This window comes from Coffea arabica, chromosome 9c (genome assembly GCF_036785885.1).
Source record: "Coffea arabica cultivar ET-39 chromosome 9c, Coffea Arabica ET-39 HiFi, whole genome shotgun sequence".
Lineage (NCBI taxonomy): Eukaryota > Viridiplantae > Streptophyta > Magnoliopsida > Gentianales > Rubiaceae > Coffea > Coffea arabica.
In genome coordinates this window covers 2,587,146-2,615,036 of record NC_092326.1, presented here as the reverse complement: position 1 = coordinate 2,615,036, position 27,891 = coordinate 2,587,146, and the positions used below count along the sequence as shown (strand labels likewise).

At 35.6% G+C, this 27,891-nt stretch overlaps 1 protein-coding gene and 1 long non-coding RNA gene across 2 annotated transcripts; one reads left to right on the top strand and one right to left on the bottom strand.

Moving 5' to 3' along the window:
* The first annotated feature begins 1,098 nt into the window (after positions 1–1,098).
* Positions 1,099–2,667, top strand: LOC140014432 (oxoglutarate-dependent flavonoid 7-O-demethylase 1-like). The gene is made up of 2 exons (XM_072065299.1): positions 1,099–1,109; positions 2,310–2,667. The coding sequence occupies exons 1-2, from the start codon at positions 1,099–1,101 to the stop codon at positions 2,665–2,667; spliced, it is 369 nt and encodes a 122-aa protein (XP_071921400.1).
* A 23,103-nt stretch (positions 2,668–25,770) lies between these two features.
* Positions 25,771–27,012, bottom strand: LOC113723695 (uncharacterized). Its single transcript, XR_011820824.1, has 3 exons — positions 26,952–27,012; positions 25,928–26,103; positions 25,771–25,806 (listed from the first exon to the last, which is right to left on the bottom strand). It is a non-coding gene; the product is annotated as an uncharacterized lncRNA (long non-coding RNA).
* Between the last annotated feature and the right edge of the window lie 879 nt (positions 27,013–27,891).

The window sequence follows — 27,891 nt, the reverse complement described above, 5'->3', positions numbered from 1 at the left end:
GCCATCATGACATTTCCGCCATCTATCTGCTCATACGTTGTAAACTATTCCCTATTTGGACATATATGATAAGATGCCCCAGAATCAAGAACCCACACATCAGAGTGATGTGTTGGTTCGTTTGCAATTAGAGCCAGATCTTCATCTGAATTTATCGCTTCCTTTTCTGCAACTGAAACAGAAGCATGTTGTTTTTCCTGCTGCTTTTTCTTCTTCTGATTTCCAATGACCCTTTTCCTTGTAGTAGTTACAGATATCATCCGGCTTGGGACCCTTAGAGAACTGCTTCTTGTTTCCAGACTTCTTTTTCCCAAATTTTTCTTTACCACTGATGACCACTAACCCAGCAGCCTGATTATCTGTAACATCACCAGCCGCCTTATGGCAATACTCTCAACTATGCAGTGCTGATCTTACTTCTTCTAGAGTTACAGTATCTTTGCTGCCAAGAAACAACTGAACAAAATTCTCATACGATAACGGTAAAGACACTAACAGAATCAACGCGGCATCCTTATCCTCAATTTTAACATCAATATTACGCAACTCAAGAATAATCGTATTTAATTGATCTAAATGTTCTCAAAGAGGAGTACTTTCCTGCATACGCAGACCGAACAGACGTTGTTTTAGGAGCAACTTATTGGTTAAAGATTTTGTCATATAGAGACTTTCAAGTTTAACCCACAAACCCGCAACAGTTTCTTCACCGGTGACCTCAATGATGACATCATCTGCCAGGCACAGCATGATTGTCGAGTGAGCTTTTTCCTCCAGACTCATTGACTCTTCATCAACGGAATCTGATTTCTTCTTCGTCAGCGGACTCCACAGACCCTACTTCTTTAATAGAGCCCGCATCTTGATCTGCCACAGACTGAAACTATTTCTCTCGGTGAACTTGTCGATCTTGATGTTCAATGCAAACATATTGTTGCGAGACCCGAGCCCTAGGATGAAACCTAGAGCTCTGATACCAGTTTGTTAAAACAGATGCAGCGGGACGGAAGAACAACCAAGAACAAGCAAGAACAAATTTGGAAAAAATCAGATTTTTTTTCTGTATGGGTTTGGAATGTATCAGATATTTTGTACAGAATGGATATAAGGTATACATATACAACAAAATAACCAAAACGGACTGGACCCAAAAAAATTAGGCCCAAAAATCGAGACCCAAACTAAAACGGATACGGTATCTAATATATATCGTAAGTTTCGGGGCTCTCGAACCCCCACCGGGGGCAACGCTACCCACCGGGCTCCTAACCGGGGCGCGTCATCCCGGGACCCCCGACTTACTCAGCGGAGGTCGAAGATCTGATTCAAGACATTTCAACAGCACTAATGACAGAAATTATATCATCAAATAGACACAGATATCAAAGAACATATCTGAAGAAAGGATGCTACAGATCTGAAGAATAATAAAAATTATATTATAAAGGTCGAAATTTAAAAAATGAGATAAATTAATTATAGCTCTACGGACATCTATGCATGTTTCTAATCAACAAATCTGCTAATTAACTACTTCAAGTCCATATATTATGATGAGATCTGCCGAATAGATTCACGAAATTCCAGATCTGATAATTAAAATTTTTAAAAACTCAAATTTAATTAAAAAATAAAAAAAATTAGCAAAAACTCACTAGGAATGCTTAGGAGAGAATAAAACTCTCATTAAAAAATTTAGGAGAGAAGAAAATTTTCACTAAATAACCCTAAGGAGAGAAGAAACTCTCACTAGAAAATTTTGGGAGAGATTTTATTCACACAAATGAAAAGAAATTATAAAGAGAACTTCTTCCATGGGAAAACATTAAAAAAATCTGATCTCTCTTCCATAGAAGAGTTGAAGTAAATTTTAGTTAGAGAATGTTTTCTAGAGAGAAGGAAGAGAGAAGAAGGATGGCCTAAGATATTTTAGGTCAAAATGTTACTGATATTATCAAAGATGAAGTTGAACAATAACAAATCACCAATTCACTGTGACAAATGGTTACAATGAACTCAAATTTATTGAAATATCTCGATTCAATGTGCAATTTGAAAATAAAACAAATCAGTTACGATTTTAAATTCAATATAATATACATCTAAATTTATACTTTGACTTAGGTATGCTAAGTTCTCCTTATAGTTTATTTGTATGTTAGTCAATCCAATAACACTGCAAAAAATGAAACTAACAATGAAGTTTGTGTGCAAATATTTACTTTTCTTTTCTTTTGTTATGATACTAAACCGATATTTATGCTAGTTATACTTATATTCCTTCAAATGTTCTTGGTTCTGGTACATAGGGAAAGTCTTCAAGAGTACTCTATAGAGCTCAAAAGTCTTGCCTTGAAGATTCTCAACCTAATAGCAGAAGGATTAGGAATGAAGCATGAAGAAATTGAAGTGCTTTTTGAAGAAGGGTTGCAATCCATGAGGCTCAATTACTATCCTCCATGTCCTCAACCGGAGCTGGTCACAGGCCTCTGCCATCACTCTGATCCTATTGGCCTCACCATTTTACTTCAAATCAACGATGTACAAGGTCTCCAAATGAAGGAAAATGAAGCTTGGGTTCGTGTTCTTCCTCTTCCTAATGCTTTTATAGTCAACGTTGGTGATATCCTAGAGGTACAGATTTGCATAAATATAAGGCTTTATTGAGAATTGCCCCATTAACAAGTACATGCTTTTCAATTTGCTCCATCGTTTTTTATTCTAAGGGTCAGTCACACTTTGCTCTGCTAAAAATGTGCCAAGCTTTGGGGGTAGGCACACTTTTGACTTTACTATTACGAGCCTTAAAATTGCATACTTAGTAACTTGAAGACTAGTCAAAGATATAAATATTAACGTCATAAGAAAAAAAGTGAGTATAAGGATGTTAATGCCCTTTCATTTCTAAAATGATTAATAATTTATTATTATTGCCATTTTTTTGCTAAAAATTTTACATCTTCTCTATAGTATCTAATATACAAAAAAATTAAATTAATAAAACCAAAAAAAAATCCTTTTCAATTTAATATCCTTAAAGACTTTTCAAATTCATGTTGAATTAATGTTCTTTTATCTTTTACATTGTTTTCAATTTATTGGATTTCAAATCTAATAGTAATAATAAATAATGTAGTAATAAAAGAAAGATAGTAATAACAATAAATAAATGTAGCAAAATTTTGAAATCACACTATAATATTAAGCTTGTTACTACTTAACAGAGTAATATTTTATTCTTTTAGTTTATGTAAATTGTTAGAAGAATGCTTTTGTTATATTTTGTTTGTCAGATTAGTCAACTATGAATTAGTTAACTAAATCTATAATAAGGACTAATATATATTATATCTAAACTTAGAGGAGAATAAATAGAGATTAAATAAAAAAACATCACTTTCTTCACAAGTCAAAGGGCATTGACAGTAAACTATATATAATTTCACCAACCAAAGAGCAATGTTGTCATAACACTCAATTTTCTTGACAAAGTTAAGATTTCAAACATTCACTAGATTTCTTGAGGTGTGAGGTGTATATTTTTAAGGTTTAAGATTTAAGGTGGTATCTCCAAAGCTCAGGGGAACAAAGTGGTGAATAAGCTTTGTTTTGATTGGATCTGTCCTCTCCCCAGTCTTCCAATATTTACCTTTTTTTCCAATATTAATATGCCACAACAATCCCATAAAATCCCAAATTGTCATGCGGAATGCACTTATTCTCCGACTACAACTAGCTTATGTACCAAATTTTTAGTAATTTAGTCATCAGAATCTTTTGCTAAGCTGTGACTGATAAAGCTATCGGAACTTCCAGTGTCCACCAATACGTTCACTACTACAATTCCTATAACCTGCTGTAGAGTAATAGTCTTTATTTTGAGCCCATAAGACAAAGCATGAAATGCCATGTCTACCACAACCCCAAGATTACAAGTAACCTCATCTTGCTTCCCTTGGACATCTGCAAACTCAACTTCCTCCTCTTCATCTTCTACCATCAGATATTCATTTTACTTCGATGTCCTGCACCAAATTTGTTGGCACACTTGAAACAAAGATTATTATTCCCCCTATATTGGATGGTGAAATTTTCTATGTGATGTTAGCACTAGCATTCTGATTAGCAGAAGCTCCTTTTTCAACTCGATAATAAGCAAGCCTATATATATTAGTTCCAATACCATGGCCAATTTTGATTTTATATAATTCAAATCTGGAATCCACATTCTACCTACCCCCTTTTCTAATCTAGCTGCTTCAAATGCTACTATTGAAATCTCAGGTTTGAACATCTTGACTGTGCCTAATTTCTTCTGTGACAGCCCTACCTCCCTCTAAGGTAAACCAAAGGGTTCGGCGGACCACCTGTCCAACTCTCGCCAGGACTCACTCACTCACTACAGTCCTCAATTAAATTACAATGCACATCTCAAATATTACATCAAATACTCCACAAATTTACATATCACAAGCGAAGCGAATACTAGTTCCCAAGCGTGGAACGTACACATACATTCGTTCCAATTCCAAACATTCATACAATCCCCACTATTACACAAGATGAATCTAATCAAACTGTACAGGAGATATTCCATCCAATCCCACGAATAACTTAATACAAGTGCTTCCTTTGCCTCGAGCCCTGTGGGGAGAAAATATGTTTTTGGATGAGCTAGAAACTCAGCGAGTGTTCAGTAAAAATCAATAATCAAGTACATTTCACAATAATGCATTTAGATGATGGCATGACTCAGTAATCAAATGTAGGTTTATTGCTCTTATGAGCCAGTGAACTTCTTGCACTTAGAACTCTAACGCTCAAATAGATCAATTAACAATCAAATAGTAAGAGGGAGCCATCGGTGCTGCAAATAAATAGTGGTGGAGACGTTGATTCTAAGCACAAGACTTCCCAAGAACTCATTGGAGCCAAATCATTTCATGAACTCACATGCAAGCACATATGATATGCAATTAAGTAAGCAATGCAAGAAATCGTTCAAGAGTAACTTTGGAAACAATTTTGGAATCACTCACCAACCACAATTCATGAATCTCATCCATCATAAATCATTGCCTTGCTCAAGTCCAAACCCTAGATCACAAATATCATGTCAAACAAAAGAAATTCTAAAAGCATCAAGTTCCTATCACCTTTTGGTATTTTAATCACAATTGAAGCTACACTTATCGGATTGAAACAAATCTTAAGGCGTTTCGAAGCCAAGACATATGCCAACATTTCTTATGAAGACCTCCAAAGCCAAATCCTACATTTTCATGAACAAAATCGAAATCTTAGAGAAAAAAGGAAACTGTCCGTGAAACAATGCTTATGGGCAAACAAGGATATTTCGGTCATTTCACAAGCTACAGTACTCCAAATGATCTGAAATTTTGCAGGTTGATAGCTAACTCATGTCTCTACAACTTTCATGTTTTGTCCAATAGCTGGTTCGGTCTAAAACATGGATAAATTTGCAGTTCAAGTTGAGGCCAGTAAAAATTGAAATTACTCTTCTAAACTAATCTTTGCATATAATCATCACTACCATCACTAATATCAATTAAGGCTAGAAATTCCACCTTAACACTAGAATAATTTCTACTAATCATATACAAGCCAAATCAAAGATGAAATACTTAGATAAAGTCTAGAAATTAGTGAATATCATCATCCCAACTTCCCAATCACAAGAACCTCCATAAAATAAATCAAGATCAACTTATCCAACAACTTAATCATAAGATTCAAGGATACAAAGGAGCTTTTAAGAGTTATACCTTCCAACACCTTGAAATCAAGCAAAGCAAAGCCCTTTCTTCTGAAAACACTCCACTCTTAGCTTGCTATCACCTTAGATGTGAAGTTAATCGGAGTAGATTTTGGAAATTTAAAGAACCCTCTCAAGATTTGGTGAAGGAATCAAAGGAAAAGAATGGAGTTTCTCTCTTTATTTTTGCTCCCAAGAAGTTCGGTCTATTTGAAGATGAAGAAAAGTGGGTTTTGAACCACAAATGAAATCAAAAAGTGAAGACTTAACCATTAAAAAAAGCTGTACATGACAAAATCCGGCCGGATTCAAGGCAGTAGCAAGGTCACTTTTTTTTTTCGAACGGCCAAGCCAATCCGGCCAAGAACTGGCCGGATATGCGGCCGGATTTGCTAAGAACACTGTTCACCAGAATTTTTCCTTTTCTTCTTCTTTCGGGCGTCACAAACTCCCCTCCTTAAAAGAATGTCATCCTCGACATTTCAACTTGTACTAATCAGATCAAAATAATCCTTGAACGTTAGTCAAGTACTAAGAATCACTCCAATCCCACTTATCACTTTGTAACGGACCAACAGATGGCTAAACAAGTAATCAAAGAGAACATGCAAAAGGCTCGATTCAACCAACTAGCCCTGTGTTGGAAATAAAGTCCTTGATATTCGAAAAATTTAGGACATGGCTTAGCCTCAGGTCGGAAGTTTTACTCCTGGCGGTGCTGGACAATACAACAAGCTAGCACGACGGCTATACTTCACCAAAGAGTCTCAGTTAAGAAATTTGTCCCTGGTGGTGCTGGACAATACAACAAGTTAGCATAACGGTTATACTTCACCAAAGAGTCTCAGTTCAAGAATTTCATCCCTGGTAGTGCTGGACAACACAACTGGCATGTCTCGCCAGACAAATGGCGGTGCTTGATAACACAATAAGCAATGCCCCACCAGAGAGGTTCAGTTCAAGCGCTATAGAGGAGTAGGAGCCGGTCTACAACCACACATAAAACTTACAAGTTCAAAAGCAGGGTTAATCACTTCAAATTCAAGGAGCACGGGTATGAATAAGAACTCACTCGGCTAGCCTATGCCCAGCACTTAACCGAACTCATATCCACATACAGATCATATACGAATCAAGCTACTTGTTCGTGCGTAAAAGAGATACCATATATTTACTCAAGTCATGTCCATTAAGTGTACGCAAGAGCACACTCGCCTAAACAAGTTCAAGTCTCAAGTAAGCTCAGCCTAGTCGGTCTCAGGCAGTTCAAGTATTTCAAATCTCAACACTTCCAAATCGAGTGGTGCAAACCTTAATCAAATAAGAAGACTAGAAGAAGGATGCAAAAATCAGAAGTTTTCTCAATAAATCCGGACACCACCATAAAAACCCTAACCAAAATCTTATTGGACAAGTTCTAGATAACATTCATCATTTCAATGTTCTCATTCGGTTAAGTCTCGAGTACAATACGAAATCTTCTGTACTTCAACCTGTACCATTACAACTTATCTTAAACTCACTTATGATTTCTATTCACATCATCAAACACTAGACCATGTTCCTTCCAAATTCACAAGCATTTCCTCAAGAAAAGTATCGAGTACTCAAGTATAAGAATCCAAAACTAAGAAATTGTACAACTCAAGCCGTACGCTAGTACCAGAATCGGTTGATGTACGCTTGGGAGCAACCAAGTCATTTCTTACGCTTACCATTTTCACGATTCACAACTTACGCTCCAAAAGAGTACTTAATCCTTTACACATTTTCACATTAGAACCATTACACTATGTGACCCAAGTTCACTCCGCACAGAGACCATGCGAAGCGGCTCTGGATTTTATCCTCACAAGTAATCGCTTAACTTTCAAATCAATCCCACAGTCCGGCACCCTAAACTTTTAGCCTAGGATACACTACAGAGATCTGAAACTTAAACTGTAATACCAACTGTGACAGCCCCACCTCCCCCTAAGGCGAACCAAAGGGTTCGGTGGACCGCCTGCCCAGCTCTCGCCAGAACTCACTCACTCATTACAATCCTCAATTAAATTACAATGCACATCTCAAATATTACATCAAATACTCCAGAAATTTACACATCAGAAGCGAAGCGAATACTAGTTCCCAAGCGTGGAACGTACACATACATTCGTTCCAATTCCAAACATTTATATAATCCCCACTATTATACAAGATGAATCTAATCAACTATACAGGAGATATTCCATCCAGTCCCACGAATAACTTAATACAAGTGCTTCTTTTGCCTCGAGCTCTGTGGGGAGAAAATATGTTTTGGGGTGAGCTAGGAGCTCAACGAGTGTTCAGTAAAAATCAATAATCAAGTACATTTCACAATAATGCATTTAGATGATGGCATGATTCAGTAATCAAATGTAGGTTTATTGCTCTTATGAGCCAGTGAACTCCTCGCATTTAGAACTCCAATGTTCAAACATATCAATTAACAATCAAATAGTAAGAGGGAGCCATTGGTGCTCCAAATAAATAGTGGTGGAGACGTGGGTTCTAAGCACAAGACTTCCCAAGAACTCATTGGATCCAAATCATTTCATGAACTCACATGCAAGCACACATGATATGCAATTGAGTAAGCAATGCAAGAAATCGTTCAAGAGTAACTTTGGAAACAGTTTTGGAATCACTCACCAATCACAGTTCATGAACCTCATCCATCATAAATCATTACCTTGCTCAAGTCCAAACCCTAGATCACAAATATCATGTCAAACAAAAGGAATTCTACAAGCATCAAATTCCTATCACCTTTTGGCATTTTAATCACAATTGAAGCTGTACTTATCGGATTGAAACGAATCTTAAGGCGTTTCGAAACCAAGACATATACCAACATTTCTTATGAAAACCTCCAAAGCCAAATCCTACATTTTCACGAACAAAATCGAAATTTTAGAGAAAAAAGGAAACTCTCCGTGAAACATGCCTTATGGGCAAACAAGGGTATTTCGATCATTTCACAAGCTACAGTACTCCAAATGATCTGAAATTTTGCAGGTAGATAGGTAACTCATGTCTCTACAACTTTCATGTTTTGTCCAACAGCTGGTTCGGTCTAAAACATGGATAAATTTGCAGTTCAAGTTGAGGCCAGAAACAAGGTAAAAATTGAAATTACTCTTCTAAACTAATCTTTGCATATAACCATCACTACCATCACTAATATCAATTAAGGCTAGAAATTCCACCTTAACACTAGAATAACTTCTACTAATCATATACAAGCTAAATCAAAGATGAAATACTTAGATAAAGTCTAGAAATTAGTGAATATCATCATCCCAACTTCCTAATCACAAGAACCTCCATAAAATAAATCAAGATCAACTTATCCAACAACTTAATCATAAGATTAAAGGATACAAAGGAGCTTCTAAGAGTTATACCTTCGAACACCTTGAAATCAAGCAAAGCAAAGCCCTTTCTTCTCAAAACACTCTATCCTTAGCTTGCTATCACCTTAGACGTGAAGTTAATTGGAGTAGATTTTGGAAATTTAAAGAACCCTCTCAAGATTTGGTGAAGGAATCAAAGGAAAAGAATGGAGTTTCTCTCTTTATTTTTGCTCCCAAGAAGTTCAGTCAGTTTGAAGATGAAGAAATGTGGGTTTTGAACCACAAATGAAGTCAAAAAGTGAAGACTTAACCATTAAGGAAAGCTGTACACGACAGAATCCGGCCAGAATCTGGCTCGATATCGAGCTGAATAGGAGGCCGGATTCAAGGCAGTAGCTAGGTCACTTTTTTTTCAAACGGCCAAGCCAATCCGGCCAAGAACTGGCCGGATATGCGACCGGATTTGCTAAGAACACTGTTCACTAGAATTTTTCCTTTTCTTCTTCTTTCGGGCGTTACATTTTCTCTAAGCCCGCTAATGAAACTGGAGACAGAATATCGTTCACTAAGTCTTATTACTCCTGAGCAGCATCAAAGTTTTCAACTGTTCAAACTTCTCTTGGTGTTCTTCTAAATTACCAATCTTTTGTGACTTATTGAATTGCTCCAAATTTCCTCTGTCAACAAATGTGCGCACGATAGTTCTTTAATTCCTTCCAAGACACACTAGCTAGGTTTTTCACTATTGACCCTAGGAACTAGTTATCTGTTATTCCCTCATGATACATGTCAATCACATTCATTCTATTTTCATAAAAATAATTTATAAAACAAGAATAATTTATGGCATTTTCTGACTCATTCCCTGAGATTATCCCCAAAGAACATGGGTAATTCAACCTTAAGAGTAACTGGGAAAAGGAATCCTACTCCAATTCTCCTTAGTAGTCGCTTCAGGCGCATTGGTGGACAGTAACTTCTGTTGCTTCTAGGAGGTGGGAATCCCACAATTTTCTTCTTCGCAGATCACTTTCTGATTGTCTTTACAAGACCTCACCTTCATAGAGGAGCTGAATTTCTGATGCATATTATGAATCATGGATTCCATCTTCTCATTGGACCGGACTGGCCGGTTGAACCGCGAACCGTCCATGACACCGGTCCAGTTCTGTATTAAAGTTGACTTTGTAAGAAAACTAGTCAAAACCGGTGAACCAGATCGAACCGGTGGTTTTCGATTTTTCAAGTTTCCCCTCAATATTTTTTTAAGTTTTGCAAAACACAACTACCAAGGATTGAAACCCAATGTAGTAACCATTGTACCATCACATCCTATAAGTCTTTTTTGATAATTCATTTATATAAAAACAAACATCCATGTTTCTTTGCTCCATTTTTCCTACAAAATCTCATTCTCTCATGATTCAGTCTTTCTAATGTTCAACTCTCTATCTCTCTCTCTCTCTCTCTCCCCTCTCTTCTTTTGTCATTCCCTTTTTAATCAACTCTCTTTAGTTTTAATTTATCGATATTTTCTTCCATCTTTTAATTTTTTTTGTCCATTAAATTGAAAAAAATTTTAAAAAGAATTATTTTTCTTTAACCCTAAAGACTAATTATTAAACGCTACAACCACTCACATTTATCTCATTTTTTGTTTCTTATCAAGTTTGCATTTTTATTTTCGATTCTCCTGATTTCCTTTAAACTCCAAATTTCTCTTTTTGTTTAATTACAATCTCTAAATCCCAAAAACGTAAATTAAAATTAAAATCACAATATCTAAATTCCCATAGACGTAAATTTTGTATAATTTTAAAATATTGTGGTATCTTTGGGTTGGATTTAAGATTATTTTTTGGTAGATATAATTGAAATTAAGATAAAATGTATTTGTTTCAACTTATAATTTAAAAAATTTATTTTTGAAAATCCAAGTTTTTCAAAAATATTAAACTTTTCATCATATAAAGTTTTAAATTAGTTCATTGCATGTCTTATTTTGAGCATATATATATTTATATAAATTATTTTTTTAAAAATTCGTTAAACCAGGGTTGAACTGGTCCGATCGGGATTAAACAAGGATTGTATATTTTGAAATTACGGGGGGCTTTTCTATATATTAGGTTTACCAAAGGGGCTTTTTGTTTTTTTTTTTACCATCATTTATTTAATTGGAAGAAACAAACAGATCAACCAATTATGCAAGAGAACTACCACTATTAAAAGTATCAATCATTCTGTTCTTTTCTTTTTCCAGATATAAAGAGGTATAAATGATTATAAAATTACTAACAAATGCTTTAAATAAATTACTAACATTTAATACAGAACCGTAAAAAAATATGAATCAACACTATATACCACACTCCTATATAGGAGAAGTATACAATTTAACCAACCCCAAAACAAGAATCTAACAAATACATCCATCACAGTTAGTGGGGCCAGACGAAACATAATAACAGTTAAAATTCTGATATCAATTACGTTCTTCAACTGTAAACTTCTCATTCTTTTCTAGGAATCAAGCAGAACAAATGCAGGTCGTTCATGATGGATGATTTCTTGTTTAAGTTTACAATTAGTAGGAGTGTTGAATCAAAATACTAGAACCGAGGCTTTCACCATGATTTTCAGAGACTTTTAGGGTATAAAAAATTTTTTTAAAAAAATTACCCGTGAGAGAGAGAGAGAGAGAGAGAGCTGGAAGAGCTGGAAAATGTCACTTCTTTGGAGCTGCAACCATGACAGAGAGGGAGAAAGCATGTGTCGCAGGCCTCGCTAGCTGGAAGAAGCGTTGTTTTAATAGGAGAAGAAGAGGTGCTCTGTTTTGATTCAGTAAGTGGGGTGGGGGCCGCACCTGGATAAGGGATGAGGAATATAGCTATAGGGTTTGACAATAATGATATTTATTTTGCAACTAAGTCCCTTTATTTTGATTTTATTATTTTTTAACAAGTAACTTAATCTCTTTATAGTTTTGCGCTTTTTAAATATAATTTCAGCCCCTTGTACTTAAAAAATTTATCTTTTCTAACCCAACTTATGGTTCTTTTCAACCTAATTGCACATTTAATTGAACTTTTTATTTTTAAAAAATACACTTTATACCTATGTTACATGGACTTGCCATTCGTTCCCAGCGCCAATAACGAGGGAGGATACAAAATTTTTGTAAAGTTACATGCTAGTGACCCTTTGGAGGTTACTAGCATATTCATTGGATAAAAAATATGGCTTTTTTTTTTCCCTTTTGATACATATTGTAAAGTTACCAGAAGCCAGTCAATTATGGGTGACTATAATACTTCACCATGCTCTCTTCCACTTGTATAATAAAATTATACCTTCTAACTAATGCCAATTTCCAAGACCAGCCATTACTTTAACTGTGCTTAAGCATAATGCCAATTTCTAAGATGCACCATTAATTCAGTCTTAACAAGGCATTGATTGTGCTCATCCATGAAATAATATGATAATTAATATGTGCTTTTATTTTATTATTCATTTGATATATTAAATCCAACTATTATATGTTAACAATATTTGAAAATATTTTTATATAAAAAATGTCTTTATTTAATGAAAACCAACTACATTACCATGTACTTTCTCTTTGATCTCACTGATACCAATTGCTAGCTAGCTTTTATGGGTGCTACTGCATGAGTTAATGATATCGTTAAAATGTTAGCCGAGTTTTTCAAAAATGATTTAGTGTATGTTGAGTTTAAACAAACAACTCAAAAAAAAAGATGAAAACACAATTGTAATATCTTAAAGAAATTTTTGTTTAATTATTTGGCTACTCACTATAATGGATTTTGATGTTTCAAACTAAAATATTGACTAAAGTTAATTGATTTCAATTAAAGATGATGGCTGGACTTTTTAAAAAACAAAAAGTGGTCATTGGACTTTTTATAAAGAAAATCACAAAATAACTAGAACTTTAACAAACTTTCTATGTTTGATACTGATAAACTAATCAAATTTAAGATATTTATATTAAAAAATGCATTGAATAGTGGTCCATATTTTGAATCTTATTCCAAACGGAAATTAATTAAACATTTAAACAAATTTTATTTGGTTGTGTATGAAAAAGAATTCAATTATCTATCTTGTTCAAGAAAATTCAGCTTTTCATTTTTTTGGTTAAAATGTTAATGACATTCAAAAAATTTAAAATTCAATTCTATACAAAATTTGGAAAAGATTAAATATAAGATAAATTTAGAAAAAAACTGAAATAGGACAAATACTGAAATTCTACGTTACATAGACTCGAGTATAAGTACTAGATATAGGTACATTTTTAGGTGTCAGATTCGGATACATATCTCTGAAATCCCTTCCAAAATACAAAATAGGGCAAATATATATTTGAATTATGCAGTGTATAATTTACTATCAAGATTAAAATACATATGAAGCGGTGTATCATTAACTAATGCATAACTGTTACCAAAATCGCAATGTGTAACTTTATAATCAATATCACAAGCAATGTATAACTCTATGATCATTGATCACAAAGAATCATTAAGCTCGTAAATTCTTAAACAATACGTAATTCTATCATCAACATCATATAGAATCATTAAGCAATTTGTAATTCCATTAAAATGATTAACTCAATCATTAAGAAAAGTGCATAATTAATTATATTATTCAAGATCATAATTGATTATACAACTCTTCATGCACATTTATAAGTTTTTTCATGCACATACATATTATGAGTATACAATAATATATTATAGTGAATTATAGAAACGTGTATAATGAATTATATTATGCAGTCTCTTATAATAATCATAATAATTCATGTATTATTAGTAAACTTACATGCACATGATACCAATATAAGAGAATACAATAATATACTAACATAGTAGGCGGAACGGATCTTCTGTCCCACACCCTGTGTCACATCCTGTCCCACTCCTTAGAATCTCGCCAAGTGTCCCTTAATAAACCAAACCCTCAAACAACCCAACTCGGACCATATTAAATTAATTAATCGATTAACCGGACAGAAAACTTAAACCCATTCAATCTCTATAATCAAACCGATTAAAATAAAAACTCTTTAACCAAAATCATAATTTATCAAGAAAAAAAACCCTAAAACCGAAACAACCTCTGTCCTCTCTTCATCATCTTCACCATTCTTTATAACCAAACCGATTAAAATCAAATTGAAGAAAAAAGATACAATGGCAAAGCAGGAGCAGCAGCAATGGAATGCTTGTAGTAATGGTAGTGGGGGAGCGATTGATAATAGCAGTTGTATTAGCAGAAACAGCTGCAATGGCAATAGCAATAGCAATGGGGGTTTGCAATTGCAGTCTTTTTTCAAATCCATATTTTCCAAGACTAACGACGAAAACAGCTTCAGAGAACCGAGGAGTAAGAGCTTCTTTGTCACAGGACGTAGGATAGCGTGTGATGATATGATATCCATTTAATATGACTTTACAATTTGCACAGTCCCAAATTCCCAATAAGCACCGGTTCCCAAACTCATTAAAATTTCCTGGCAAGAATTCGGTGAGACGTTGTGTACAGCTTTATTGAAGAAAAGGCAAAGGATGTAGTTAAAGATGTAATTAAGCTTCAACGGGTTTTGAAGTGGAGATTGCCCATGAGAAATATGGGGAACCTAAAACCTTGGCGATGCTCAAAAACAAAGTGGATCATTTCTACTTTCATTAGTGGCTTGAAGAAAGAAATCAAGCCAATGGTTAAGATGCTCAGACAAGAAACATAATAGTTGTTCAAACTCCAGGAATATTCAATTAAGCCGCAAACGAAACAATTAAAAACAGAAAAAAAATGTAGCTTAATGCGAACTCTTTGTTTCTGAGTTTTCTGAGTACAGTGAACGATTTTCAATTTTCCAATACACACTTTTTGTAGCCTCTACAACTTATGGATACAGAGAGGTATAAGCATAATCACATGGAGTAGCTAGATTGAGTGGTTCAGATGATGCGAAAACAAAGAGGCATAAGCCCCATTAGCTATCTTTTTGAGCTCATCATGTCTACCTTTCTCAACAATCACGCCATTTCTCAGAAATGCAATGGTGTCACTCCCTCTAATTGCTGTCAATCTGTGAGTCACAACAATTGCTGTTTTGCTTACCATCACTTGGTTTAGTGCAGCTTGAACTGCTTTTTCTGACTCTGCATCTAGAGAACTTGTTGCCTCATCTAGTAATAGGATTTTTGGGTCCTTCACTATTGCCCGTGCAATGGCAATCCGTTGCTTTTGTCCACCGGATAATTGAGCTCCACATTCCCCTACATGAGTATTATAGCCCTGAGGTAATGCTGATATGAAGTTGTGTGCATTTGCTAATTTTGCAGCTGCAACAATTTCATCTTCTGTTGTATCTTCTTGCTTGCCATATGTTATGTTGCGACGAATGGTATCTTTGAAGAGTATGGGCTCTTGGCTCACCAAAGCTATCTGTTGTCGCAGCCATTTCAGGTTGTAGTTTCGGATATCAATGGCATCCAATGATATACATCCTGATTTAACATCATACAATCTTTCTACTAGACTTATTAATGTTGACTTGCCATTCCCACTTTCTCCAACAAAAACAACAGTCTGCAAACTCAAATTCCATTGCATCATATGTAAATTGGATAATAAGTGCCAAATAAATGAATATAGATTGAATGGTAACTTGAACCATTTTCAATGTAAAAGGGCGCTAAAATAATAGCAAAACAGTGTTGCAGCATCATCCCATGTTTCATATCCTTGGTTGAAACTTCCTCAGTATTGATTTGACTTATGTGGTTAAATTCCAATTAGTGCTGAGATTAACTGAATTAAACATAGTCCAATCCTGTTAATCCTTTTCAATAAGAGCGAGTTTAACAGAAATTTGTAGTGTACAACTCTGATACAATCCAAGTCCAGTTGGAGCCTAAAACCAACAAGAGTTAATAGAGTCCAATGGATTGAAGCAGGTCTGACAACTATACACGTCTGTTGATTTTTCCAACAGCCGTAATGTTTGACTGTGGCATAATTCTTTCGTCCCACATCGCAGTAGACAACAGGCTTCGTTGGAGAGCCTATAAATAGAAGGGGTTTATGAAGGAATCAAGTGCACCACTCAAGAGAGCATTATATGGGCTATTAGTTTCTTAGGTCATCTAGTTTATTTAGTCAAATATTTTAGCCTCTCTTGTTTTGAGTTTAGGAATATTTCCTAAACCTTTTGTAAGTGCCATTTTGACTTAGGAAACACTTTCCTACGGCTTTTGTATTTCTTTTTCATAGTAGAAATATTGTTCCTCCCTCGCCCTTGGACGTAAGTCAATTTGATCGAACAACGTAAATTTCTATGTCTTTTATTTTGCTTTGTTATTTGTCTTTATTGGGTTACCACAACTCTTTTATAGGGTCGGTTTTACCGCCTAATTATTATATGGCTGGTGTCTATCGCCTAATCATTATATAGTCAGTTATACCGCCTATTTTGTTCTAACTTTAGTTTGTTTATTCGTGGGCCAATCCTAACAAACTGGTATCAGAGCTGGTTGATATATTTTTCAAGACAGGTTCATCTCGTGGGGCCCATTCATCTGGTGGGGCCCGTCCATCCTGTGGGACCCACTCATCCTGTGAGGTCCGTTTATCCTTCGGACGCGTTCACCTTGTGGAGTCCGTTCATCCCGTGGGACCCGCTCACCCTGTGGGATCCACTCACGAGACTTGCATATTTGTTTGACCAGTTTTTTCGAGACAAGTTTCAGGTTACAGATTTTGTGACAACAATGACGATAACAAAGACAGTTGTCGAAAAATTCAACAGGAATACCAACTTCGGGATGTGGCAGCTCAAGATGGAGGCCATTCTTGTTCAAGATGGAGTTGTTTTGGCAATACAAGGAGTTGAGAACAAGCCAGAAGATGTAAAGGATGCGAATTTCACCGATATGGATAAGAATGCCAGATCCAGCATAATCTTAAATCTCTCTGATGAGGTATTGCATGAGATAGCAATGGAGACTTCGACCAAAACTATGTGGGATAAATTAAAAACCTTGCACATGAAAAAGACAGTCGAGAATCGAGTATATCTGAAGTAGAGTTTGTATATGCTTCGGATGTCTGAAGGTACATCTATACTCTCCTATCTTGATAAATTTGATTCAATTATTATGGATTTGAAAAATATAGATTCAAAAATTGATGATAAAGACAAGCCCTATTACTTTTGTGTTTCCTTCTCCAATCCTTTAAGTATTTCCGTAATACTATGATTTATGGAAAGGAAACAATTTCGTATCGGGTAATTAAATCTGCATTAAAATCTAAAGAGCAGATAGATAGGGATATTACTGGAAAAACTAGTGGGAGTCAAACCGATGGCTTGTTTGTTCGGGGTAGATTTGAAAAGAGAAACACAGAAAATAAAAATAGATTCAAATCCAGACATAAAAATGTAGTGTACAACTATTGTAAAAAGAAGGGTCATGTTATCTCTGATTGCTTTAAATTGAAAAATAAAGAAAAGCAAAAAGGAAAATTTGTTGAGAAAAATACTGAATCCGCTGAAGCTAGTATAGCAGCTGATGAGAATGATGGAACCATTTTTTGTGCAACGAAAAATAATTTTAAGTCTAACAGTGCGTGGATTTTAGATTCGGGTTGTTCGTATCATATGTGTCCCAATAGGGACTGGTTTTCAACATATGAATCAACTGAAGGTGGAGTTGTTTTAATGGGCAACAACGCTACTTGTAAAGTTGTTGGCAAAAGCACAATTTGGATTAAAATGTACGATGGTATTGTGAGGACGCTCACAAATGTTAGACATGTTCCAAATTTGAAGAAAAATCTCATCTCTTTAGGCACTCTTGAGTCTATTGGGTGCAGGTATTCAAGTGAAAATGGAGTTCTCAAAATCACTCGAGGTGCTCTTGTTGTTATGAAGGCACACAGATCCGGTATTTTATATATTTTACAAGGATATACTGTTGCAGGTGCTGCTGCTGTTTCTACATCAACTTTGTCCGATTCTGATTTCACCAAATTATGGTACATGAGATTGGGGCACATGAGCGAGAAAGGCTTATCTATTTATGCAAACGAGGTCTTCTTAGTAGTCAAAGTATTGGAAAGATGAGATTCTGTGAACATTGCATTTTTGGAAAGCAGAAAAGAGTTAGCTTCCAGTTGCCGGCAGTTCACAGAACAAAAGGAACTTTGGACTACATTCATTCAGACCTCTGGGGGCCTTCTCGTGCTCCTTCTAAAGGTGGTGTCAGGTACATGTTGACTTTCATTGATGATTATTCAAAGAAAGTTTGGATATATTTTCTTAAACATAAAAATGATATTTTCCTAACTTTCAAACAATGGAAAGTTTTGATTGAGAAACAAACGGGAAAACATATTAAGTGGTTGAGAACAAATAATGGTATGAAATTTTGTGAAGGTGAATTTAATGAATTTTGTAAGAATGAAGGCATTGTTCGGCATCGCACTGTCAGAATGATGACTCAACAAAACAGTGTAGCCGAACGTATAAATAGAACGCTTTTGAAGAGAGCAAGATATATGATCTCCAATGCAGGGTTGACAAACGACTTTTGGGAAGAGGCAATCAATATGGCATGTTATATTGTCAACCGTTCTCCTTCTACATTTCTTGATTTCAAAACTCCTGAGGAAGTTTGGTCAGGTACTCCTGCTGATTATTCCAATTTAAAAGTTTTTGGGTGTTCAGCATACATGCATGTGAATGATGAAAAATTGGAGTCTAGAGTTAAAAAGTGCATTTTTCTTGAGTATACTTATAGGGTGAAAGGATACAGATCATAGTGTTCTGATTTCAAATTTTCAAAATTTATAATCAATAGAAATGTTACTTTTGATGAATTGTCTATATTATCTTCCAAGAAGGAGTTTTCTAGTCCTTGTACTACTGATAGTACACAGAAGCAGGTGGAGCTTGATATTGGCAGTTTCGATCCTTCTCAGTCCAAATCTTCTATTCAGCAAGAGCCAGTAGATGCACCTAAATCTACTGTTGAAGATAGTTCAGAAGAAAAGGAATATTCCATAGCCAGAAATAGAACAAGGAGAGACATTCGACCACCACAAAGATATGTAAATTTAGTTGCATATGCTTTGTCTGTTGCACAAGAAACTGATGCAATTGGTGAGCCTTCCACCTATTTAGAAGCAATTTCTTGTGATGATTTACAAAGTGGTTGATTGCGATGAATGAAGAAATTGAATCTCTTCATCAAAATGAAACTTGGGTTCTTGTAAAGCCGCCGTCAAATAAGAAAATAGTTGGTTGCAAATGGGTTTTCAAGAAAAAGGAAGGTATTCTAGGGGTTGAAGATGCAAGGTATAAGCATGATTAGTTGTAAAGGGCTATAGTCAGGTACAAGGTGTTGATTTTAATGAAGTTTTTCACCTGTTGTTAAACATAGCTCTATTCGTGTTTTGCTTGTTTTAGTTGCCATGTATGATTTGGAGTTAGAACAGCTTGATGTTAAGACAACTTTCTTGCATGGCGAACTTGAAGAACAAATTTATATGAAACAACCCTAGGGTTTTGAAATTGAAGGTAAGAAAGACCATGTTTGCTTATTGAAGAAATCCTTATATGGATTGAAACAGTTTTCAAGACAGTGGTATAAGAGTTTTGATTCCTTTATGTTGGGTCATGGTTATTTAAAGAACATGTATGATAGTTGTGTTTACTTCCGGAAGTTAAATGATGATTCTTTCATGTACTTATTGTTATATATTGATGACATGCTCATTGCTGTCAAGAATTTGTCAGAAATTCACGCTTTGAAACTGCAGTTAAATAGTGAATTTGAAATAAAAGATTTGGGAGCAACTAAGAAAATTCTTGGCATGGATATTAATCGAGATCGAGGAGTAGGGAAGTTGTTTTTGACCCAGAAAAATTACCTTGAGAAAGTCTTGGAGCGTTTTGGCATGAAAAATGCTAAACCAGTATCTACTCCTCTTGCTAGCCATTTTCGGCTATCGGCTGCTTAATCACCACAATCAGATGAACAAGAAGATTATATGGCACGGGTTCTTTATTCCAGTGCAGTCGGCAGTGTTATGTATGCAATAATTTGTATTCGTCCAAATATCTCACATGCAGTCAGTGTTGTTAGCAGATATATGTCTTGTCCTGATAAAGCACATTGGCAGGCTGTAAAGTGGATTCTTAGATACTTGCAAGGTATTTCAAATGCATGTTTGGAGTTTGGAAGAAATAATAACACTTTGACTGATTTTGTAGATTCAGACTACGCTGGGGATCTTGATAGAAGAAGATCACTTTCAGACTATGTATTTTGCATTGGCGGTTGTGCTATTAGTTGAAAAGTTACTCTACAACCTATCGTAGCTTTGTCTACTACAGAAGCAGAATATATGGTTGTGACCGAAACAATCAAAGAAGCCTTGTGTTTGAAGAGTTTATTTAGCGAGTTTAGTCTACATCAAGGTGTTACTATTATTCACTGTGATAATCAAAGTACTATACACTTGACTAAAGATCAGATGTATCATGAGAGGACGAAACACATTGATGTGAAGTATCACTTCATTCGGAATATCATTGCTGAAGAAAAGGTCCTTATTCAGAAAATCAATACCAAGGACAATCCAACTGACATGTTTATGAAACCTCTTCCAGTTTACAAGTTTAAGCAGTGCTTGGGCTTGGTTGGTGTTCGTTGTATGTGATTTGGCCCATTGGAGTTTATGTGAAGAAGGTAGAGCAATTTTACTATTGTCGATGGTAGGACTAGAAATTATGCCAAGGTAGAGATTTGTTGATTTTTCCAACGGGCGTAATGTTTGACCGTGGCAGAATTCTTTCGTCTCACATTGTAGCAGATAGCAGGAAGGCTTCGTTGGAGAGCCTATAAATAGAAGGGGTTTATGAAGGAATCAAGTGCACCACTCAAGAGAGTATTATATGGGCTATTAGTTTCTTGAGTCATCTAAGCCATTTAGTCAAATATTTTAGACTCTCTTGTTTTGAGTTTAAGAATATTTCTTAAACCTTTTATAAGTGCCATTTTGGCCTATGAACCACTTTCCTACGGTTTTTGTATTTTTTCTTCATAGTAGAAATATTGTTCCTACCTCGCCCGTGGACGTAGATCAATTTGATCGAACCACGTAAATTTCTGTATCTTTTATTTTGCTTTGTTATTTGTCTTTATTGGGTTGTCACAACCCTTTTATATGGTTGATTTTACGGCCTAATTATTATATGGCTGGTATCTACCGCCTAATCATTATATGGTCGGTTATACCGCCTATTTTGTTCTAACTTTAGTTTATTTATTCCTGGGTCAGTCCTAACAATATCAGATGATCTACTGCGCATGAATTCAAAGGTACTAGCAGGAATTAAGAAAGAGATTCAGTGAAACAAACTTCGTACCTTTCCAGGAGAAATGTTCAAGGACACATCTTTCAGAATTTGTACATTTGGCCGACATGGATAACTGAAGCTAACATTTTGGAATTCAAGGTCACCTCTTAGATTTTTCGGTGTCATGCCCGTTGTGCTCCTAGAACCATTTGTCTCTTTGCTGTCAAAAATGTTATACAATGAACTAGCCAAAGCAGAGACTTTATTTGCATCTAATGTCGTACCATTGGCTTGTGCTATTCCTGCTGCTGAGGCTATGAAAGCCAAGTAAACCTGCAATCACAGGCCAGAGCTCCGAATTTTACACTTAAACTTCAATGAGAAAAAGAAAGTATAATTGCGCTACCCACCTTGAAAAGTTCTGCCAGAGTTGCTTACTTTTGTTCAACAAGAACGGAACCAATGTAGAAACACAGGGCACTTGTGAAAAAGTATCCAAATTGAGAAATGCCAAAGTTGATACTTATAATTCCTAGTCGGATCCAGTGTGTCATTTTGGTGCCAGATTTTTTCCGATATAACTCCATCACCTTATCTTCTGCACAAATTGATGCGACTGTTCTTATATTTCCAATGGCATCACTTGCAACTTGACTTTGCTCAGTATAAATAAGCTGAAAACAAGTGAAAATTTTGTTAAGTTGGTATGCTGTACAATCCTTATTCATGCTGCACTGTGAATACAAATATCATCTGATCAACCTCAGCATCTGCAGCAAATCTTTTGAGGAATTTTGTTTGAATGAAGCTTAGCATTGCCAACGTGGTACACAATGCGATAAGTATCAATGCCAACATGCAGTTCTCCATTAAAGCTATGAACAATCCAGCAAAAACTGTTGATATATTTTGGATAAGGAGGGACAAGCCATCTTTCAGAAGGCTCTGCAACATTGCAGCATTGCAAGAGAGCCTTGCACCAACCGAACCACTGAGATTAAGCAATAAAAGAAGAAAATTTAGAAAAGTTCTCTACAACTTTGAAAAACGAGTAAGCAACTAAGCAATTTTCCTTGAATTTGAAGGATCATCAAACCAGCAAATTTCTCGATGAACAATCTTGTCAAATGATAGCAATGAAATTTGCTTTATCAGCTTACCACTTGCAGCTCCAAATGAATAGTTTTGGGATAATACTGCTAAGAATGTGATACTGCCTATAAACACATACATTTGTGCCCAATAACTTGAATCTTTTTCTTGCTGACTAGGAGGTTCATAAAAAATTGTTATAGCTGTTGCGCATAGGAACCCATATACTGGAAATGCTATACCATGAACTATTGCAGAAAATGTTCCAATCAGTAAAATTGGGACAACATCTTTGCATTGGTTAGCAAGCCACTTAATTGAAAAGGTTGAATGCTTTTGAAATTTGTGTTCCTTTTTTATTTCATTTTCTCTGCAACTAACCTGAGTACTAATACCAGTATATTTTCTAGAAGAATGATTAGTACTTGATAAACTTGCTCTCGTAATACTCTCAGTGGATGACAACAGACCCTCAAAATTTTCCATTGTCTCAGTGATGTACTTTCTTGTTTCTCCATTCATCCGTTTGGAATTCTCAACTTGATTTTTCCCTTGTGAGCTAACTAGTTTGGAATAGTGCCCATCTTGATTTCTGATTAATTCAGCATGAGTTCCTAAATAGAAGACATGAAAGAGTTAGTAATGTTATCAGATAAATATTTTGACATAGTTACCTTGCTCCACAATTTTTCCCTGATGCATAACTGCAATACTGTCAACGTTTCAACACTTGATAAACTGTGAGTAACGAAGATTTCATCATAGATTGCTTTTTCAGTTTTTGTGTCCAATGCACTTGTTATTTCATCAAGAAGGAAAACTGTAGGTCCTTTAGAATTATCCTAGCAATAGTAATTCTCTGCTTTTGCCCACCAGAGAGTTGAGCTCCGAGCTTGCCTACCACGGTGTCTAGACCCTGATAAAAATCTTACATGATATATTTCCATGTCCGGTGATATAAAATCAAATATCCAGTAACTTATATCAACATTAAGAGTGATCTAGTCAAATCTTTTCTGTATTATTTTGTAATATTTACACCAACAGAAGCTTGTTCATCTCATCATGTATTTACAAAAAATTAAGGGAGGAATAAAGAAACAAAAGTGTTCACCAGTGGTAAGTCTTTGATGAAGGCTGCAGCAGAAGAAGACTGAAGGGCTTTGTTGATTTCATCTTCTGTGGCATTTTCCTTTCCATATGCTATGTTCTCTCTTATTGTTGTGGCAAATAATACTGGTTCCTGACTGACTAAACCTATCTTTTCCCTTAGCCACCTGAGCTGTAATCTCTTCACACTGACACCATCTATTTGTACTTCACCAGCATCTGGATCGTAAAACCTTTCTAGTAAACTGATCACTGTTGACTTCCCACATCCGCTTTTCCCAACTAAGGCTACATGCTTACCACTTGAGATGTGTAAAGATAGACCAGAGAATACTTCCACAGCTTGCCTTGCAGGATATCTGAAGTCGACATCTTTTAGATGAATTTCACCCCGATGTTTTCCAGTACAATCCCAGTCGAATCAATAGCATTGATTTTTGGCTTTCTTTTGATTGTCTTGAACAAGTTACTTGCAGCAGCTTTTCCTGATGATAATGCGTTTAAACACGACGAAGATTGTAAAAATGCCCTAGTGCAAGAAGTCAGAAAAACTTAGTTAGGGAGGTAATAATGTCCAATGGAAACAGTAGATACCGTTAGATAAATTGCAAACCTCTCTCTTCCAGGTAGAATGTTTATTTTCACTGATTAGATAGGAGTATTTGTGGCAAAAATATCCTACCTAAAAAATTAATTGGAATTTGCATGTAAAACTAATGAAATTTTCCCATAAGAATAATGCTGAACTTACATTCCACCATACACCAGTGCAACTATAATGCTGATAACCTGTCCACCTGTGTAACCTTTCTCCAGGATTAATTTAGATCCATACCAAATGGTTAGTCCATAACCACCAAAAAGTGTTAGGTTCATGAGTAAAGACTTGTGTCCCACATTGATCCAAGAGATGGAGACAGAGCGGTTAATATGTAAGTAAGGGCCCAAAACCTAACAGCTTAAGCTTTTGGATCAGAGTTGGATTCCTGATTTACATATTGGCCTCTTTAGTGAACTCTCTCGAGGTGTTTCTTCCTAACAAACTGGTATCAGAGCTTCAGGTTGTGAGACTGGTTACTCATGGGCAAGTGGACTCTTTTCCGAGTTGGACTGATGAAAATTTTCTTCTTGATGATGGACCGAAGTGCCAACAAGTTTGGTTGGTGTTGGACCAGGTGTGCCATAGGTTTGGCAGGGGGTCCGGTTGATGTTAGACTAAGGAGTCAAGGGTTAGCAAGGGACCAAAATGTAATTTGGATGTTGTAGAAGAGTGGGTCCATGTTTGGGAGAAGAGGTGACCTTGGTGATAAAGGTGAGCTTGCATTGAGTATTAAAGTGGGCTCGAAAAAAGGGCTTGTAAATTTGAGTTTAATGTGGGGGTTACTCATGAAGGGGAAGATTTGTTAGGTTCATGAGTAAAGGGTTGTGTCCCACATTGATCCGAGAGATGGAGACAGAGCGGTTAATATGTAAGTAAGGGCCAAAAACCTAACAACTTAAGCTTTTGGATTAGAGTTGGATTCCTGACTTACATATTGGCCTCTTTAGTGGACTCTCTCAAGGTGTTTCTCCCTGACAAAAAGAATAAAAGACACTGTTCCTAATCCTAGCCCTGAGACCAATCCTTGTCTGGCAGAAAACACGTTGACTTTTTCCAGTTTCTTGGCATACTTAGTGATGGCTTCATTTTCTGCTGTTAAGGACGAAACCTTGTGCAAGAATTTGAAAATAATAATGTCAATCTTCTTCTTTAGGATAACAACCTAATTCAAGATCATGTCAACGAACTAAAATGGAAGAATATCAAGTAACATACAGTTTTAGTTGCCCCAATAGTCTCTTCCACCACACCTCTGGCTTCAGAATAAGCAGCTTGAGTGTTAATGGACATTTTGGTAAGAATAATCACTGTAACCCCTCCAACAATGAGAAGAGAAGGAATCATTGAAACCAGGGACAGAGAAAGAAGCCATTCTCTAGCAAAGGCAATTAAAAACCCACCAAAGAAAGGTTGACAAGTATTGGATAGACTTTCCTATCTGAAAAAAAATGAATTGTCAAGCAAGTCCAGGAATACGTGAAGGGAATAAGAGGAGAAATTCAATATTTATGTAACTTGAAACTGATTAGAACTTCTTAAGGGATAAAATGAATTATTACCTCTGCACTCATTGCATCTTGAATGGTTATGGCATCACTTGAAGCCATCCCAAGGGCTTGTCCCACTGTCATTTCAGTGTCAAAGTATCCAATTTCTTGTCTTAACAATGTTTCAAAGTACAAGCCTTGTAATCTAGAAGCCTGTCTTTCTCCTGTGATGGTCCAGCATGAGACCTCTGCAACAAAACCAGCAAAGAATGCATATTGTTCATCTAGAGGTTAACAGTATGTTCCTGCATTAATCGAAGTGATCAATGCTATGATCTGCCTTAATAGTGAGAAAAAGATGAAAATGGAAAAGTACTAGTGTGTTAATATAGAGCGTGGTAAATTTGAAGATCATTAACTGTATATTACACAACAAAGAAGATGGCAAAAGAAATTGTAGCCAAACAACACAAGTTACAAAAATCAGAAGTTGAAGTAAAACAAACATTGGAAACTGGATTTCGGCATAAAAATGGTTACATGGTATTCTTTGCAAGATTTTCCCTGATTCCCTGCAAGTTAATACAGATTATTTGGCTCCTCTCTAAGTGAAGTAAACCATGTTTAAGCACATTATTAAATCAAATTAATCTGATTTTCATGATTTTATCTGTATGTAATACTTGTACACGAAATGGGACTAAAATTTATGTTATGAATTAAAATTTGAAATCAAATTCCAGTCACGATGCATGTTTTTAATGAATATTTATTCCAATAGTACCGGACAGTACTATTTGTCTTCAATTATTAATAAATTTTATGTCCTTTTTTTAAAAAAAAAAATTAATTAGTTAAACACGTATTTAGTTCGATTACAACTTATATCAGACCCTCTTCAGTGAAAGTAATTAGCAAGGTAACCTGTTAAAAAGGGTAGGTTTTGATTAACAAGTATGTCTAACCGATACAACTGATTAGGATTAGCGAGATCAAGCAAACCATCCAAATCCCTAGCTTCTAGTTCTATGTATTGCATTCCCATCATGCAAACTTATTAGTTAATAACAGAACTGAAAATTATAGTGACACCCACGCATTTGTGCAGCAATCCCTGCTCCAGCAGCCAAGTATAGTAACTTGATAGATACCTGCAAATGCCAAAGATGTAAACTTCATTAAATGCATGTATCGTGACTGGGACCTTGGATAAACGCTTGTATCTTGACCTATCCGGTTTACTTGGTGAATGTTAGAAAAATAATATGTATGCTTGGTTACATACGTTTCGCTGTTGTTAGTTTGGCTGTGAGTTTGATGTGATGTAGTCCTAATCATGAGCAGAGCTACGTGTATCCAAGTGGGTGCAAATGCCCGCACGTTACTTTGACACATTTTTTTTATCTATATTGACCCTCAAACATCCACGTACTGTGCACAGAAAATAGACTTGAACCTAACTAAAAACTAAAGATTACTTGTGTACACAATTTTCGTGTATAATTTTTGGTCAACTTACACGAGTTTTTGGGTCGTGATAGAGACATAATAATTCAACTTGTGACTGGGCTACTATCTTTCTCGACGCATTTCTTTAGACAAAGACTTTGTTTCTTTTCTTATTCGGATGTTTTTTTGTTAGCAAATATCATTTTTTTAAGTTATGAATCTTTCAAATCATTCCAGCAGGAGATTCGGTCATGTAGCAATAAGAGAACAAAAATAAATAGAAAACTTTGAAGAAGGCAATGAATTAATCTCCCCTTAAGATGTACTTGTGGATAATCTTACACATGGTTTCGGGAAGGGCGAGGAGGATGGGATCAAGAGCATTATAAGTTATAGTTTGTGTAGTTCAAATTGGTTCGGGCAATTCTCAGAGTTTTGGTTTAACGGTGAACTTAGTTGTATGAGTTAACAAATTCAATTTTATATCTAAGTTGTATGAATGTATACCAAAAATTATAAGAATTACATCAGCCACATTGAATTAGATAGAATCCAACTTGTGAGGCCCTGATTCAAAATAATGTTAG